The sequence below is a fragment of the Triticum dicoccoides genome, chromosome 2B, assembly GCF_002162155.2.
Source record: "Triticum dicoccoides isolate Atlit2015 ecotype Zavitan chromosome 2B, WEW_v2.0, whole genome shotgun sequence".
In the NCBI taxonomy this organism is placed as follows: Eukaryota; Viridiplantae; Streptophyta; class Magnoliopsida; order Poales; family Poaceae; genus Triticum; species Triticum dicoccoides.
In genome coordinates, this window is record NC_041383.1 from 377,813,397 (window position 1) to 377,832,124 (window position 18,728).

General features: G+C 50.8%; 1 protein-coding gene across 3 annotated transcripts in view; it reads right to left on the reverse strand.

Moving 5' to 3' along the window:
- The window catches only part of LOC119363747 (pentatricopeptide repeat-containing protein At2g41720-like), a 74,644-nt gene that overhangs the window by 36,433 nt on the left and 19,483 nt on the right, over window positions 1–18,728 (reverse strand). For all 3 annotated transcript variants that reach the window (XM_037629114.1, XM_037629116.1, XM_037629115.1), the window contains one exon: window positions 8,615–8,747. In XM_037629114.1, the coding sequence (XP_037485011.1) occupies window positions 8,615–8,747 (133 nt within the window). The remainder of the gene's footprint in view (window positions 1–8,614; window positions 8,748–18,728) is intronic.

Here is an 18,728-nt window from a genome sequence, read left to right on the forward strand (position 1 = left end):
ACATGAGAGTTGCTTATGTTTTGCCGAAATGTCGATTTATTTCCGTTTCGGCGAATTTCGGGCAAACTCTATATGTCCTTTTTTAGGGAAGGTCATGTCGAATTTTTGTATGACTTTGATGCATGGATGCGTTTATAATCCTTTTGCTTATTAATTATACCGCGCAGGCGATCATGAAGGTCAGTGGAACAATGGTGGAAAGATGGTTGCGATCCGCGGTGCACGACATGTATGAAAATAACCGCAAGGAGATTCTATGTCCATGTCGAAGATGCAAAGGAGGAGTCTTGCTCGACCCCTTTAAGGGAGGCCGTTTGAAAGCGCACCTGCTCATGCATGGTTTCATGGATGGCTATACTCGGTGGATAAGTGAAGATGATGACGTCGATGGGGCGGCCAATGACGACATTGGGCCAGACGAAGAGATGACCAATAATGGCGACGGAGAAGAGGTCAGACATGGAGGCAATGAAGAGGCTGGACATTGGGCCAGACGAAGAGATGACCAATAATGGCGACGGAGAAGAGGTCAGACATGGAGGCAATGAAGAGGCTGGACATGGCAGCGGAGAAGAGGCCGGACATGGCGGCGGAGAAGAGGCTGGACACGGCGGCGGAGAAGAGACCGTACATGACGGAGAAGCCGCGGACACGCCACAACCTTCTTCGGTACTAAGTTCAATCATGCAGGACCCTCATGTTCGAGACCTGCTTCGCAAGAAGACGACTAGCGACAGAGTTGCTTCTAGAGAGGAGTCTAAGCTCATGTTCGAGACCTGCTTCGCAAGAAGACGACTAGCGACAGAGCTGCTTCTAGAGAGGAGTCCAAGCTTGAGCAACTGGAGGTGGACTCGAAGACTCCATTGTATGGTGGTTGCGATCCAGAGGTGACCCGCTTGAGTTTCACGCTGGAACTTCTAAAAACAAATCGCTGGAACTTCTAAAGACGAAGGCTAAAAACAAATGGACCGACAGAAGCCTCGATGAGCTTCTCAAGTATCTAAAGAAGGTTCTCCCCGCAGGGAACCTGTGTTCTACTAGTGTCGATGAGGCCAAGAAAATCGTGTGCCCTCTTGATCTGCCGCACATTAGATACCACGCATGCATCAACGATTACATCATTTATCGGAAGGAGCACGCGGAAAAAACCTGTTGTATGGTGTGCAATGCTTCTCGATACAAGGCCAAAAAGAAATGTCCTTAGGAAGTTGTATGGTACTTACCTACCACTCCCCGTCTGCAGCGTTATTTCGTAGATCCTAAGGAAGCAAAGCTCATGCGTTACCACGCGGAGAGGAAAAAGCCCGACGATGCAGATGATTCGAAGCTGAGACACCTCGCGGATGCAAGCCAGTGGAGAGCGTTCAACGCCGAATATCGATATTTCGCAACAGATGCAAGGAACATCGTGCTTGGCGCGAGTACCAATGGCATGAATCCGTTTGGCAACCAGAGCACATGGCCTCTGTTTATATGGATATACAACCTCCCCCTGGTTGTGCATGAAGACAAAGTACATACACATGAGCATGCTGATTCAAGGGCCGAAACAACCGGGAAATAATATTAATCTGTATGTATCAGGGGCTACTGAAAGAGGAGTTAGACACGTTATGAAAAACACAGGTCAAGACATGGGACGCCAGCAAAAGAGAGTATTTCTATATGAGAGCCACGCTGATGACGACGGTGCACGACTATCTCGGTTACGAATATCTCACAGGACAGGTGTGCCACGGATATTGTGGATGCACCCGGTGCACGGATGATACAACGTCTCAGCAGTTAATGAAAGATGGGGGTCTGGGAAAATTGTGTACATGGGGCATCCAAGATGGCTCGAGAAGGATGACCCATGGAGAAACCATGGAGATCTATTCAATGGTGAGGCTGAGCATCGAGGACCTCCACGTAAGAGGAGTGGCGCCGAAATCCATGAGTTGTTCAAAAACTGGGAAGCATGCCCTGCGCCGGGAAAGATGAAAAAAATACCGGAGCCGCTGCTGAAGGTATGGAAAACGAGGTCAGTTTTCTGAGACTTGGAGTACTGGCCCAAACTCGACACGCCTCATTGCCTTGATCAAATGCATATCACGAAGAATGTCCTCGAGAGTTTGCTTGGGACACTGATGAACATGCCGGACAAGACCAAGGATGGGCCAAAGGCAAGAAAAGACTTGGAAGATTTGAAAATCAGGGCAGATCTCCACATGCCCCGTAAAAAGTCGACGGAGGACACAAAGACGGAGATGGAGGCAGGGGACAGGGCAAAAAAGTCTAACAAGAAGGAAGAGAAATATTGCCCCCCTTTTTGCTTCACTTTAAGTCCGAAGGAGATGGATCAATTCTTCAAGTTCCTTACCGGAATCAAAGTTAGCTCCGGTTACTGTGGGAAGATGAGCAGATTTCTAGACACGAAGAAGAAAAGGTTCAACGAGATGAAGTCTCATGACTGTCACGTGATGATGACGCAGATACTCCCTGTTGCCATTAGAGGGATAATGGACCAGCACATCCGTGACACGCTTACTGGTCTATGCAACATTTTCGACGTTATCTCTCGAAAGTCGATCAGTGTGAAGCAACTCCAAGGCTACAGCAAGAGATCGTTGTCGTACTAAATGAGCTTGAGATGTACTTCCCGCCCGCATTCTTTGATGTCATGGTGCATCTGTGTGTCCACATTGTGGGCGACATCATCGACCTCGGGCCAACATTCCTGCACAGCATGATGTCATTAGAGAGGATGAATGGGGTCATCAAAGGATTCGTTCGTAACATGTCCCGTCCATATGGAAGCATCGTCCAGGTCTTTCTTATCCAAGAGTGCATCTCCTTATGCGAGAATTATTTAGGCGCCGGAGACCCTGTTGTTGGTTTGCCGTCAACAAGCACCTTCGGAGGCTCGGAGGTGAAGGTCACACCAACGGCCGGAGGGAACTGCATGTGGACCACTCGGGTCGACGCAACGACTTTGACATAGCAAACTTAGTAGTGCTACAACACCTAGAAGTGCTAGATCCTTTCGTGACACTGCACAAAGAAACCATCAAAAAGAAATACCGTGACGGGGGGCTACGCAAGACGAACGCCGAAGTTATTAGAGAGCACAAACTCACTTTCTTGACTTGGTTCAAACAACATGTTCTTGCTAATCCCCCGGAAGAGGGCTCTACTGACGGATTGCTCATATACGCCTTAGCACATGGCCCCGCGCCCAACCTCGCAACCTATCATGCGTACGATATCAACGGATACACATTCTACACAGAGGCCAAAGCTATAAACAATGATTACCAGAACTCAGGATGACGATGGAATGCATGACCGGCAACAACGACACAACTGAAAGATTCTATGGAAGGGTCGAAGAGATCTGGGAGCATGACTACTCTGGGCAGCCCAGTGTGACGATGTTCCCTGTCAGATGGGCTAAGTCCATCCAAAGAGAAAACTGTTTTTTCACTACCATGTTCATACCCAACGCCAAGAGCGCTACCGTGAACGTCATCGCCAAAAATGAGCCATGGGTACACGCTATGCACGTGACACAATGCTTCTTCCTAACCGACCCGAGCAATCCGAGCCGTGTTGTCGTGAGGAGAGGCAAAAGGAGCATCGTCGGAATGGATGGAGTCGCCAACGAGGAAGATTACGACCAATACGACAACCCTATGAGGGAAGATGACGATGACGATGAAGCGTACGTCAAAAGAAGAATCAAACTACATTACTAAAGAAAGATCGTACTCCATGGAATAGAAAAAGTCACAACGAGGGGCTCAATTATTCGACAACGAACAAGAAAGGAAAGAAGCTCACTCAAAAATGAAAATGTCGACGCTGAGTAAACAACATTTATATTTGTACCTATTTTGTATACGCACTTGACCGCGTTATCGGTCAAATGATGTAACATATATATGTTATGCACTAATATATCGCCTAAGTTATATATTGTATCCCCTTTCCCACCATGGTTCCAGCTCAGTACAACCCTGCCCCTAAGTCAAAATGGAGAGAGGGAAAGGAATAAGAAAATGAAAAGAAAAAAAAGGAAAGAATGGAGAGAGGGGAAAATGGAGAGGAAACTGCGTCTGCCTCTAAGTTAAAATAGCAGTAGCGATGCGTTTCAACCCCGCGCTATAGCTAACTTAGCTATAGCGCAGGTTCGGTAAAAGCACAACCCGCCCTATAGCTAACTTAGCTATAGCGCAGGGTTGGACCCCTCGCTACTGCTATTTTAACTTAGTAAGTGGGTGCGGTTTCCTCTCCACCCCACCCCCCGATTCCCCCCACTCCTCTTTCACCGTCGCTGTCGCCGCTTCGCCGCCGGAGCCGTCTTCCCCGAGCCCCTCCTCGCCGGAGCCCTCTTCCCTGAGCCCCTCCTTGCCGCCGCGGACCTTCAGGAGCACCCGAGGTCGCCGGAGCACAGGCCACCGCCTCCCCCTCCGCCCTCTGTAGCCCTCCGACGTCGTCGCCCCTGCTCCGGTGAGCATCCTCTCTCTACCCTCCCCCTCTCTTCTCTATGCGAATTTAGTTCTAGGCTTCATTAGGGGGGTTTAGTTCTAGGGTTCATTAGGGGAATTTAGACCGTAGGAAATTAGTTCTAGGGTTCATTAGAAATTCAATTTACAGACAGTAGGAATTTAGTTCTAGCTAGGGTTCTCGGGTTCAAATGGCAGTAGGAATAAAAAAAATCAGTAAATGAATTTTCAGTATATGAATTGAGTTCTAGTGTTCATAATTTATGACATAGTTTGAATTGAGTACTAGGGTTCATAATTTGAGTTGAATTGAGTTCTAGTGTTCATAATTTATGACTTAAATTGAATTGAGTACTAGGGTTCATAATTTGGATTGAATTGAGTTCTAGGGTTCATTATTTTTATTAGGACAGAAATATGAATTGAGTGCTAGGGTTCATAATTTGAATTGAGTTCTAGGGTTCATTATTTTTATTATTGTTATCTTGAATAATTTGTTGGCCTATGTTTCCTTGAATAATTTGTTGGCCTATGTTTCCTTGAATAATTTGTTGGCCTATATTAATGATGATCTCCTTTGAGTACTACATGATGATATCCATTGAGTGATCTATATGCAGGGAAACTCCGAGTGGCCAATGTTTTGCCGGAATGTTGATTCATTTCCGTTCCGGCAAATTTCAGGCGCTAGAAAGTAGGACATATCCAATGCCAGGGAATTGCCGGGACGGGAATGAAACGGCAGTCCGGCAAACCATAGGTCTTTTTTATGTCATTATTCATTTGATTATAGTTTGAGAACTAAACGAGCAAACTTAACCGTACGTAGGAAACATGTCGAACAACGATGAAGCCGGGGCTTCTGATCATCATGAGGTCGACGGTCCCTTACAGCATGAACACGATTACCTTCACTTTTTGTGTAGTCAGGCAAGACAAGGTTGGAGGGCCCCCTTATCATAGCGGACAGTGCTACTGCCATCGACCCCGACCCCGACACCACCACCGGCGCCGAGACCAGGGCCGGAGCAGAAGAGTACGAGGTCACGACGTCCTAACAAGCTCGGCACCGGCAGACTGGTGGTCACAGCACGGGAAATTTGAGCCACTAGCATCGGATGAAGCTCGCAAGAACTACGGAAACCAACTCGGATGCATCCTACGGGACGTCGCAAGCATCAACACCACGGACTTAAGGAGTAAACCAAAAAATATGGAGCACCTCCCCCTAACGAAGTTGCACCAGAGATACCATTTCCCCGGCCGGGATGACACCAAAGTTCCGTGGGAAGATGATGGCATGAAGAAGATGAACAACGCCGCCATGGGGAAGTTCAGCGGCGCATTGTCCGCCTGGAAAGTCAGGGTGAAACTTTCGACTAACAAGAATGAACCCTACTCCAAGATTTTTGCGAAAAATCCCACACTTTCGGAAGAGGACTACGAAAAATTTAAGGAAACTTGTGCTACCGAAGATGCCAAGCGCAAGTCCGAGAAATTCAAGGGGCTTCCGCAAAGGAACACTGGGAACCACCGCCTCGGGAGCCATGGTTACATTGGCAAGAAACCCATATGGGATAAGGAGGACGCGGAACGTGAAGCCCACGGGATCCCAGACCCCTTGGCGGAGTTCACCAACCCGCTGGAGCATGACTTCATCAGGGCTCGGTACAAGTGGGACAAAGAAAAAAAGGTTTTCTACACGGACGAGCCCACGAGGAAGTTGATGAGAATACTGGTAATTACCACCTTATGTTAGCTTCTGATCAATTCGACTACACATTGTAGTATAACATTTCTAAACGGTCAACGTTCCTTTTGCAAAAAAATCAACACAAGCTTGCGGCCGAAAGCGACTCGTCGTCTCAGTCGTCGGCGAGGCCCAAGTGGGACACCCCTCTCAACTGGGCCTTGAACATACTGAACGGACTCCCTCAGGGCCAGCGGCCGCAGTATGGACGTGTGCACGGCGTCAGAGACGACACCACATGGAAGTACTACTACCACGAGGACCCAGAGGCCAGAAGGCAAAGGAAGTTCAGTCAGGTGAACATCGATGAGAAGGTGGCGCTTGCGGTTGACAAAAGAGCAGCTGAGACCGAAGAAGTCATCAAATCTGAGGTCATCAAAGCGGCAGTCGAGGCAGCAGTAGCTGCCTGCAGAGTGGAATTGGTATCTTCGGTTCATGCCTTGGTTCCGGTTGTTGTCGACTGGACGAAGAAAAACCCAAAGGGTCAGAAGACTTTCCCATGCCCAACTTCGTCCGGAGCAACTCGATGACCATCGCACCACCAGCACCTGCTGCCGCTACCGCACAAGGTCCCGCGCCCGCTCATAGCAGCCCGTCCTTCCGTCTCTGGCGTGCGAGCGAGGCTTCGACTTTGGCTGAGCTCGACGCCCTCACGGTAATTACGCGTCGCACCAACATATTTGTAGTCTTCTGCTTCCGTTGCCTTTCGGATGTCTGACGCCGCAGATCTGTCTTTGCAGGCCGACGTCATCATATGTTCGTAGTCGGATCGTCAAAGTCGACTCCTTCAAATCGATAGCTACTTTCTCATCGAAAGATCAGGACACCTTTGCCCCTATTACATCACTTCCAGAAGATACATCCAGCTCACAGAATCAAATGCCTTGGAGATGTCTAATTTGAGGAATATGCCAACTATGTGCCTCCTATAAAGAACTTTAATAAGATGCTGAACATGCAAAAGATTGTCATGAATGCAGCTCCTTTTTAATGAAGGCACTCTGATGCACCCACCAACTCCCTCATATGCGGCGCCAATCTGTTGGCTAGTAGCCTAGCCAAGATCTTAGAAAAGCTATGAATGAGACTAATAAGTCTGTAATCTCCAACCCAGGTCGAGTCCTTATATTTTTCTACAGACGTGGTCAAATAATAATATAGAGAAGTTTCCCTTAGGACTAAACTGGAACTTCAAATAATTTGGAACAGGGGGGTATGTAAATATCTATCTATGTATTGTTAAGCTTCATGCACTAGCCAACACAACCAAAAGTCCGAACTGGTGGAAAGGGCTAGGCAATCCACATATACACTTCAACACCCCCTCTCACGTGTGACGCAGGAAGTCAACACGTGAATAGACTCAAGAGGTATGGCTCAAGAGCCCTATACGCCGACACAAAGGGCGGCAGCAGCAATTTTTGAATAAATTGCGAAAGCTAGGACTTGAACTCAAGACCTTAGCCTCTGATACCATGTTAAGCTTCATGCACTAGTCAACGCAACCAAAAGTCCGAACTGATGGAAAGGGCTAGGCAATCCACATATACACTTCAACATGTACATTGGTACTTGGGCCTCAAAATTCAAGAAAACAAAGGGTTTGTCTGGTTAATGACCAAAATCAGCCATGCTAATTTTGGTCATGAAAACAATTTTGGCTCTTTTCATGGATAGTTGCCAAAATTTTGGCATGCCCTCTAGTTCATTGTTCTTGCAACAGTAGTGAAAACAAACCTTAGCCAAAATATTGGCTCGCCAAATTTTTGACAAGGTTGGCTTGGGCTCAAACCAAACACAATAGACTTCAAGGGGAAAGATTGTATAGGGATCCAGCAAGCCATTATGCACAAGCAGTCCATTCTTTTTAAATGAGGAGCCATGCTGTCTAAATTGATCATGGTAAGCACAAAAACACTAAGTGATAATGCATTAAAAAATATTGCTAAGTGTCCATAGAATAACTGGCAACGACAAACATGTTCAGAATGTCATATCTAACCCTCTCTAAGCTTGAGTTGATGGATGAAATGGTCATGCACATACAATTTGAATCCAAGAGATTTAGGTTCAAAACCCAGTACATGCAATAAATAATTGTGATCTGCCTCTACTTCCGATGCGCACATCATATCTCCAAACCCAGTTCATACGCGAGGGGGAGTGTTTGAATATAATGTCTGACCGTCTCCCTAAGCTTAGGCTTTTTGGGTGAACTGGTTGCCACAACTTCCGCTTCATATACAGAACAACATAACAAATTGATGGTCTATGAAAACAGATAATGCTGAAGTATCTATATCAATTGCATAGAAGAAGTTGGAAATAACAAAAAAAGGTTCTGGTATGAAAGCTATGTTACGCAGACCAATTGTACCTTCATCATACTCTCTGTCTTCCCACATTTTCCAAGAAAATTCAGAAGATGGTTTAGCTTCCCAACAGAAATGGATGGGAGAGAGGAATCCAAATGTTCAATTATTTCACTTGCAGTTTTCCAGTCCCGTAGCCTGTTATGGGGAAGCAAAATGTCGATAAGTAACTAAGCGACAGAAATGAACATTGACCTATTCAATACATCAAGGGCGGTTCTATGCAGCTATTATAAAAACTGAACAACCACAATTTAGATGGCATCTTAACCACAAGAAATCTCTATGCTGCTATCCCAATAAATATTCAACTTTATTATGTTTCTATTTATTAACCATGGTGTGTATATTCGGCATGGTTGCCTCAGAAGACAGCAGACCTAGTTGCAAGTGACTCGAACGATAACCTGATAAATAGACATGGTAATCTAAAAGTCTAGTAATATAAGATATATGGACTAATTTTCTGTACTCCTGGGAGTACGTACTCCCACATTCAATGTACCTCATATGCATCTATTATACCTCTATCATTCTAAATATACCATAGTATACCTCCATCATTCTAAATATACCATAGTATACCTCTATCATTCTAAATATACCATAGTAATCACTGTAAGATACACCAGTACAAGTAGTACAAAAAATTGTCACTTAGGTCCCTAGTTTTTGCAATATAACAGTTCTACGTACAAAAAAGGCGTCATATGTAAACTAAGTAAAATATATGGACTTGGCAATTATTTTCATATAACTCACTTAGGTATCTAGTAATTATTAGCAAAATATGCCAAAAATAATTAAGAGCTTTAATCAGTTTATCTGTGTGGTGTATGAGGAGCAGGAATATATACTTCCAGGAGTACAAAACCATTTTATGTTTCCGTGGGGAAAATACATCCTACAACCCGGTCTAGTTACACCCACGTCTCAACTACCATGGGGTAGTATATGTGCTTACTCCCTTCGTCCCACAATGTAAGGGACGGAGGGAGTACATTATTACTTTTGAGTACGTTCATATACACCCTCCGTTCCTAAATATAAGTCTTTGTAGAGATTCCACTATGGACCACCTACGAATGTATATAGATGCATTTAGAGTGTAGATTCACTCATTTTGCTTCGTATGTAGTCCATAGTCGAATTTCTACAAAGACTTATATTTAGGAACGGAGGGAGTACTATATATAAGATTCCAAAGCAAGCTACATGTCCTTTTTTTAGCGCTCCTAAGCCAGATTAACCAACATTACTAAACCACCCTCCATTCTACACCTGCACACGGGGGCACGAACATAATTGTAGGCATATAAGCACCCTCCGCGCTAGGGTTTCCTCTCTCTCCCTACAAAGCCCCTGCCGCCGCCGCCCCGCACCACGCTTTAAACCCTCCCCCTCTCCCTCTCCTCTCCCTCGCCGCCGCACCCCAGATCCTGCAGCCATGGTGAGTTCCCCTCCGCTTTGTCAATTTTTCCAAATCTTGTGGGTTGCTCAGGTTCCTGGTGTTCTGACGGTATGGTGTTGTTTGTGTTTTGGTACTCGCAGTCGACGGAGAAGAAGTAGCTAAACCCCATCAAGGTGCAGAAGCTCGTCCTCAACATCTCTACCGGCGAGAGCGGCGATCGCCTCACCCGCGCCTCCGAGGTATACATTTGCCTGTCTATTTGCCCTCTCGCTCGCCTCGTTAACGCGCTGGCGCTTGTGTGTTTCAGATTACAAGCGAGTCCATAGTTTTTAGTATATATTTAAAATATGTCCATTTGTATGTAAAAAGGAGTACGCTAAAAATATTGTCCTTCTGAGGTACCACTTGTGCCTACTAATACTGAAACCGCACCTCATGTACTCAGCTTTAGATCTACCAAGACTAAACCCTTTCTATTCTAAAGTTCGTGATGCGGAGCATCCCACGATCATCCCCATGGACGTATCTACATCTCCTACGACACCACTTGGACCAATGACAAGAGCTCGAGCAAAGGCTATCGAAGATAAGGTGAACTCGCTCCTCTCCAAACTACCACTTTCTACACATGAGACATGGCTACTACCTCAAGCAGAAACACTATGTGTGATCAGGTACTTGGAGGAAGGCCACGGAGCAGCCACACCCAATGGACAAGAAGAAGAGCTACCGAAGAAGCTACAGCAAGCGGACGTCCGCCCAGGACCGGACGTCCGGCGCCTGACGCTCCAGCCAGCGGACGTCCGACGCCTGACGCTCCAGCCAGCGGACGTCCGGCGCCTGAAGGCCCAGCCGACCCAAGTCCCAGCCGACGACTGCTACAGCGAGCGGACGTCCGGCCTCCTCCGGACGACCGGCAGAACTTCCCAGCGAGCGGACGTCCCGCCCCCACCGGACGACCGGCATTTCCACACCCGAGCCGATTCTGCGAAAGTCCGTAGCGACCGGACGACCGGTCGTCTCCCGACGTCCGATGCAACGTTCACAGAGCGTAATTAGCGGAAGTCCAAGCCTTCCGGACGTCTGGGCCCTCGCGAGCCACCGGACGTCTGCTAGCTGCCGGACGTCCGCTGCCTGTGTGTGTGCAGCTTCGGGCCCGAGGCCCATGTAAATAGACCTTCTCCTCCTCCTAGTTAGGGTTAGCAAAGGATTACCTCATATTTGTGTGAGAGCTTTGCTCATCCACTTGGTTACTTCTCCATCGGAGTTCACGACCTCTTCGGAGAAGATCCCCGAAGCGGATTCAAGACCCCATCACGGGAAGACCCTTCAAGACCTCACGGAGAAGACATTTTGTATCGTCCTTTGTTGACTTTGGATCGTGTATCACTCTTTGTGTTTCGAGGATCTAGCATATGTGTGACCGGATCTTGTTGGTTTGAGTGATTCTCTCGTGTTTCCCCTCGTGATTTCTCCTCGTGTTCTTCGTGTTCTTCATAGGATTCCCTCCAATCGTGAAAGATCGGGCATCTAGGGTTCTACCCTACATCATCTTGGTATCATGAGCCACGTTGATCACGAATTTGGAGCCCCTACCCCTTGTTTTCTAGCCTTGTTTTGTTGATTTCGTCCTTAATTTAGAAAATCCCCACCAAAAATAGCCCCAAATTTTTTTGTGATTTGTTGGTGTGATGAAGTTTTGTTGGATTTGATCCATGGATTTGCTTTGCCACGAGTGGATCTAGCTTTCCCCCATCATCTCCACCATTTCCATCCACAAAATAGCCCGGATTTGACAAATTTCGCCACTTCCTCCACGAACCCTAGCTGTTCATCCCGTGCCCGAAATCGCCCAGGCACCGGACGTCCGCTAGCCACCGGACGTCCGACAACCAGACAACCGCTCCCCGACCGGACGTCCGCTGTTCCCTGACGAAACTGAATAATTTCAGTTCGGCCACCACCGCCTCTCCACCTACACTTCCGCATACGCACTACCATTCTGCATACCACCACCACTTTCCGCAAGCACCACCATCGCTTACCCGGTATCAACCCCGACAATTTTGACGTGTTTTCTTTTGAGAATTTGAGTTGTGGTTCCGGTGTCCTATTGTGTTTCGGCTATATAGGTACGGTTCGACATCAACATCACCACCGCTCATTCGTCAAGGACTCGTCATCGCCAACAACTGTCCTTGCTTACAAACGACTACCTCGACGACATCTTTGTCTACTCCTTGACATTGCATTGATAACCACATAGCCTTACTTTTGCGTTGCTTACCCATCAAGACTAGCCTTTGAGTATTGCCGGCAACGTGACTTGTGCACATTAGTGATCATACTTCCCATAGCATATATACCATATCATCGTGGTGCATATCTTGGTATCATCTCTTGTGTCACAAAGTTGTCATCGCATACACAATTGCTATCTTGGTTCGTGAAGTTTTGCATGAGAAAAGAGCTCAAAAGAGAAAGAGCCAAACAAGCTTTTAAGGAAAAGGGAAAGATAAGCAAAGAGCTTATAAGCAAGAACCATAGCATCATACTACATTAAGATTGTCATACTCGATCATCTTGGATCATATCACCGGAATACCAATACATATAGCATACTTGGGATAGAAGTCGTTGCATTTTTGCTTAGTAGGTTGTGCACAAGTTTCGTATCCGCCTATTGTGCAATCGTGCTAGCGTCTCTCTAGTGTTGTGCAACAAGAGCATTTTCGTGGATTCCACATTTTAGCTCATTCCTTGGTTCACGACCCCACTTATCTATTTGCGTGTGTGTTTCCGTGTACCATATCTTGCTATTGGTCTACTTGTTGCATTTGCAAATTTGTGAATCTTTTCCAACATTATTGAGGCTCACTAACAATTGCATCAAAATTTGTGCCACCATCCTAACCGAGCTCCACCATAAGCTTTTACTTGTGTAGGTGTGAGAACCGACAAGAATTGGTACCAATTGTGCTATTTCCTTGTTCCACATTTGAGTGATCATTGATCCATCTTCAACATCGGTCAAGGTACATTTGGTATAAGTTCTTCTCTTTCTCCCACTCACATATTTGCTTGGAATGATGGATAGGCCAAGTTCTTCTACCAACCCACTCTTCATCGAGCAAGACGACGACATGTCATCCTATGTCACCAAGAGCCACCTCTTTGGTGCACAAAGAGCTTTGCATCAAGAACAACAAGCAATGAGCGACCGCATCGACAATCTCGCCACCGACTTGCGACTCTCCGAGCAACGAACAAGAGACTACTTCGATAACAAGCTCGACGCACACAAACAAGAGAACGATGCAAGAATGGACGAGATTCGTGCCTTGTTGGTAAACCGCTCTTCTACCACTCCGTCCTACTCAAGACGGAGCCGCTCGAGTCGACACTCCGACGACACCCTCTCCGGCTCAAGTACACCGACATCGAACACTCTACGTCGAGCCACGCGCCAAGACCGTCAAGCAACTCGCAATCCTCTACACGGCAAACATCCACAAGAGCAATTCGACGAGCAAGCACATCGTCATCGCCAAAACCAACCTACTCTTGCACAAGCACAAGAAAGGTAACGTCAACGTCACCAAGAGGAAGAGCGAGCGCGCCAACACCAAGACGAACAAGATGTCGAGGCTCAACGTCTTCAACAATAACAACGGGAAGCTCGAGCACTGGAGGCGCTGATGGATAAGTCTGTGTACTAGGGTCCTTGTGGGGCTGCAGCACATGGTCCTTGTGGCAGTTAGGAGGATAAAGTCCTGGACTATCAAGGACTGGCTATTAGGATAGAGTTCTGTCCTTGACCATCAAGGACTGTCAGTTAGCATCTTAGACTAGCATCTTAGACTAGCATCTTAGACTGGCATCTTGGCAGCATCTTAGCATATGCCTTGGCTGGCTAGCAGCCTATAAATATGTATCCCCAACCCCTCGGGTTGGTATGGCATTGTGTGAGAAATAAACCAACGAAAATTGTCCCAACTCTCCTAGTGTCATCCACATCTATCAATGCTCAGGCTGAAAGGTCTAACAAGTGGTATCAGAGCCTCGTTAACCTGCACCCTGAGCATTTCCTGTGAGCAGCCCAAGTCGGTAGCAGCAGCTGCTCCGTCTGCCTCTGGTTACCTTCCTCTCTCCGGACTGTCGAGCAGCAGCTCGTCTTCATCAGCCTCCTCTTCACGCAACAGCCCCCCTGCAGCGAGCCATGTCTGCAGGTCGCTCTCAGCACACGGCTACCTCGAGCATGCGGCGCCGGCAAGAGGCCGAGCGCGCCGTGGCAGAGGAGCGTGAGCGAGCGGCTGTAGCAGCGGCTGTTGCGGCGGCAAGAGTGTCGAGGCTGGCTGCAGCGAAGCTGGCAGCAGCCAGAGCGGAGGTAGAAGCAGCCAGGGCGGAGGTAGAAGCAGCAGAAGCAGCCCGTGAGGCTACGGCGGATGCCAAGGCACTCCGCGGTAGCCCCGGCAGCTCCAGCAGCTCCGCGCCTGCGGACGACGGCGCCGACGCAGATCGCGCCAAAGTGGCGCAGGAGCGGACGGCGCAGTGGGCAGCCGAGCACGCCCGCGCTCCAAGTGGAGGCGCGCACCGCGACGGCGGCTGCAACGACCAGGACCGCGGCCTCTACGAGGTCCGGACTGTGGTCAGGGATGTTGGTTCCAGTGTTGGGTGGCCTACCCTCACTAAAACCAACTACGTCGAGTGGGCCGGGATCATGAAGGTCAGGCTCCAGGTGCGGCGCATGTGGGAGGCAGTCCAGGACAGCAACGTCGACCACCTAGAGGATCGACGGGCACTGGACGCCCTCATCGCCGCAGTCCCGCCCGAGATGCAGTTCTCGCTTTCCAACAAGCGGACTGCCAAGGAGGCTTGGGACGCCATCGCCGCAGCACGCATCGGCAGCGACCGTGCTCGCAAGTCCACCCTGCAGGCACTTCGTAAGGAGTGGGAGAACCTGGGTTTCAAGCCAGGTGAGGACGTTGATGACTTTGCTCTCCGTCTCAACACTCTGCTGCAGAAGATGGTGAAGTTTGGCGATGCCACCTACACCGAGGAGAGAGCTGTCGAGAAGCTTTTCCGGTGCATTCCCGAGAAGTACAAGCAGATGGCTCGCTCGATCGAGTCGTTGCTGGACCTCTCCACGATGACGATCGAGGAGGCGATAGGTCGACTCAAGGTCGTCGACACCGACGAGCCACAGCCCCCCTCGGGGCCCGTCACCACCGGCGGGAAGCTGCTCCTAACTCGGGAGCAGTGGGATCCCAGCCTTGGTGACAGGAAGAAGGGGGAGCCTTCCTCCTCGACGGGCGGCCGCAAGCGTGGCAAGCAGCGTAAGGCGCGAAGAGGCCCCCCGGGCAGGGCACAAGGACGTGCCGAAGGTGACGCCCGCGGAGGCGCCAAGGACGGCGCCGCTGGCAAGCCCAAGCCGGCACAAGACAACAGTTGCCACAACTGTGGCCGGTTTGGCCATTGGGCCAATGAGTGTCGGCAACCACGACAAGGCCAGGCTCACGTCGCACAGGCGAAGGAGGAGGAGACGGCTCTGTTCATGGCGCATGCAAGCATTGAGCTACCCTCGGCGACTCCAGTCGCAAAGGCTTTTCATCCACCTCGATGAGCCAAAAGCACACGCTCTTCTCGGCGATGGCTCCGGGAAGGACAAGGCTACGGGGTGGTGCCTCGACACCGGCGCCACCCACCACATGACCGGTTGAAGGGAATTCTTCGCCGAGCTCGACTCCGATGCGCGAGGCTCCGTCAAGTTCGGGGATGCCTCCGCTGTGGAGATAAAGGGCGTCGGCTCCGTCATCTTCACCACCAAGATGGGAGAGCACCGGCTGCTCACCGGTGTCTACTACATCCCCGCGCTAAGGAATTCCATCATCAGCTTGGGACAGCTGGATGAGAACGGCTCACGCGTGCTGATTGAGCATGGGGTCCTACGCATCTGGGATCGCCAGCGTCGCCTTCTCGCCAAGGTGCCCAGAGGTGAAAATCGACTCTACGTCCTTGATGTGCAGGTGGCACAACCGGTCTGTCTCGCTGTCCGTCGAGACGACGAGGCGTGGCAGTGGCATGAGCGCTTTGGGCACCTTCACTTTGAGGCCCTGAAGCGTCTAAGTGCCAAGGAGATGGTGCGAGGCCTGCCATGCCTCGACCATGTGGAGCAGTTCTGCGACATCTGCGTACTAACAAAGCAGAGACGACTCCCCTTTCCCCAACAGGCGAGTTTTCGGGCTAAGGAGAAGCTGGAGCTCGTGCACGGAGACCTGTGCGGCCCGGTGACGCCAGCCACACCAGGAGGTCGACGCTACTTCCTGCTGCTCGTCGACGATCTCTCCCGCTACATGTGGGTGATGATCCTCGGCAGTAAGGGAGAAGCGGCGGACGCCATCAGGCGCGCGCAGGTTGGTGTGGAGGCGGAGAGCGGCCGCAAATTGCGCGTGTTGCGCACTGACAACGGCGGCGAGTTCACGGCGGCTGAATTCGCGTCGTACTGCGCCGATGAGGGCATCCAGCGCCACTACTCCGCGCCGTACAGCCCGCAGCAAAACGGCGTCGTCGAGCGGCGCAACCAGACGGTTGTGGGGATGGCTCGGGCTCTCCTCAAGCAGAGAGGGATGCCGGCTGTTTTCTGGGGAGAGGCGGTGCTAACGGCCGTCTACATCCTCAACCGCTCTCCTACTAAGGCACTCGACGGCAGAACTCCGTACAAGGCCTGGCATGGGCGGAAGCCGGCGGTCTCTCATTTGCGGGTCTTTGGCTGCCTTGCGTTCGCCAAGGAGCTCGGCCACATCGGCAAGCTCGACGACAGGAGCACTCCGGGAGTCTTCATCGGCTACGCGGAGGGCTCAAAGGCCTACCGCATCCTCGACCCAAAGACACAACGTGTGCGCACAGCGCGAGACGTCGTGTTCAACGAAGGGCGAGGGTGGCAATGGGACAAGGCGGTGGACGACGGCTCGACGCCGACGTATGACGACTTCATTGTCGAGTACGCTCACTTCAAGGAAGCTGGGGGAGCAAGCAGCTCCTCTTCACCGGGCACGTCTACCCCGGCCCCCAAAACTACATCGACTCCGGCGCCTGCTACACCGACGACACCACAACCGGCGATGCCGCATACTCCAGCCCCGGCGGTCGCCACTCCGGGCTTGTCTTCATCAGCACCAGCTCACGCAGAGCACAACCCGATGAAGTTCGCTTCCCCGCTCACTCACGACGAGGAGCGGGTCGACGCATGGTATGGAGGTGAACAGCTGCGGTATCGCACGATGGATGATCTACTCGGCGACCAGCCGGTGCCGGGACTGATGCCACGTGACCTGGAGGCGCAGCTACAACTCGCGTGTGAGGACGGCGAACCACGGTCCTTTGCAGAGGCCGAGAGAGATGCGGCATGGCGCGCCGCAATGCAGTTGGAGATGGATGCGGTCGAGCAAAACCGCACCTGGGAGCTCGCTGACCTCCCCCGTGGTCATCGCGCAATCACCCTTAAGTGGGTGTTCAAGCTGAAGAGGGATGGAGCCGGCGCCATCATCAAGCACAAGGCTCGCCTGGTGGCCCGAGGCTTCTTGCAGCAGGAAGGAGTCGACTTCGACGACGCCTTCGCTCCCGTGGCACGGATGGAGTCCGTGCGACTTCTCCTTGCGCTGGCTGCCCAGGAGGGCTGGCGTGTCCACCACATGGACGTTAAGTCGGCATTCCTCAACGGCGACTTGAAGGAGGAAGTCTACGTGCATCAGCCACCTGGGTTTACGATTCCCGGCCAGGAGGGCAAGGTGCTCCGCCTGCGCAAGGCTCTCTATGGCCTGCGGCAGGCACCCAGGGCGTGGAACGCCAAGCTGGACTCCCACGCTGAAGAAGATGGGTTTCGAGCAGAGCCCGCATGAGGCTGCCGTCTACCGACGGGGGAGTGGAGGAAAGGCCCTGCTGGTGGGCGTCTACGTTGACGACCTGGTGATCACCGGCACCAAAGGTGCAGAGGTGGCGGCGTTCAAGGAAGACATGAAGGCCACGTTCCAGATGAGTGACCTGGGGCTCCTCTCCTTCTATCTAGGGATTGAGGTGCACCAGGACCACTCCGGGATCGCGCTTCGACAGTCCGCCTACGCCAAGCGCATCGTTGAGCTAGCTGGGCTCACCGACTGCCATCCAGCTCTCACTCCGATGGAGGAGAGGCTGAAACTGAGCCGCGACAGCACGACGGAGGAAGTGGATGCTACGCAGTACCGACGCCTTGTGGGGAGCCTTCGCTACCTCACTCACACACGGCCGGACTTGGCATTCTCCGTCGGCTATGTCAGTCGGTTCATGGAGCGACCAACGTCGGAACACCAGCAGGCAGTGAAGAGGATCGTCCGCTACATAGCAGGGACCCTCGACCACGGCCTCCACTACCCTAGGTGTCCTGGGGCGGCACACTTCGTCGGGTACAGCGACAGCGACCACGCCGGCGACATCGACACCAGCAAGAGCACGAGCGGGATCCTCCTCTTCCTCGGCAAGTGTCTCGTGAGCTGGCAATCAGTCAAGCAGCAGGTGGTGGCCCTGTCCAGCTGTGAGGCTGAGTACATAGCGGCCTCCACCGCCTATACTCAGGCGCTCTGGCTTGCTCGACTGCTTGGTGATCTTCTCGTTCAAGACACCAGAACGGTGCAGCTCCTGGTGGACAGCAAGTCCGCCCTGGCCCTGGCAAAGAA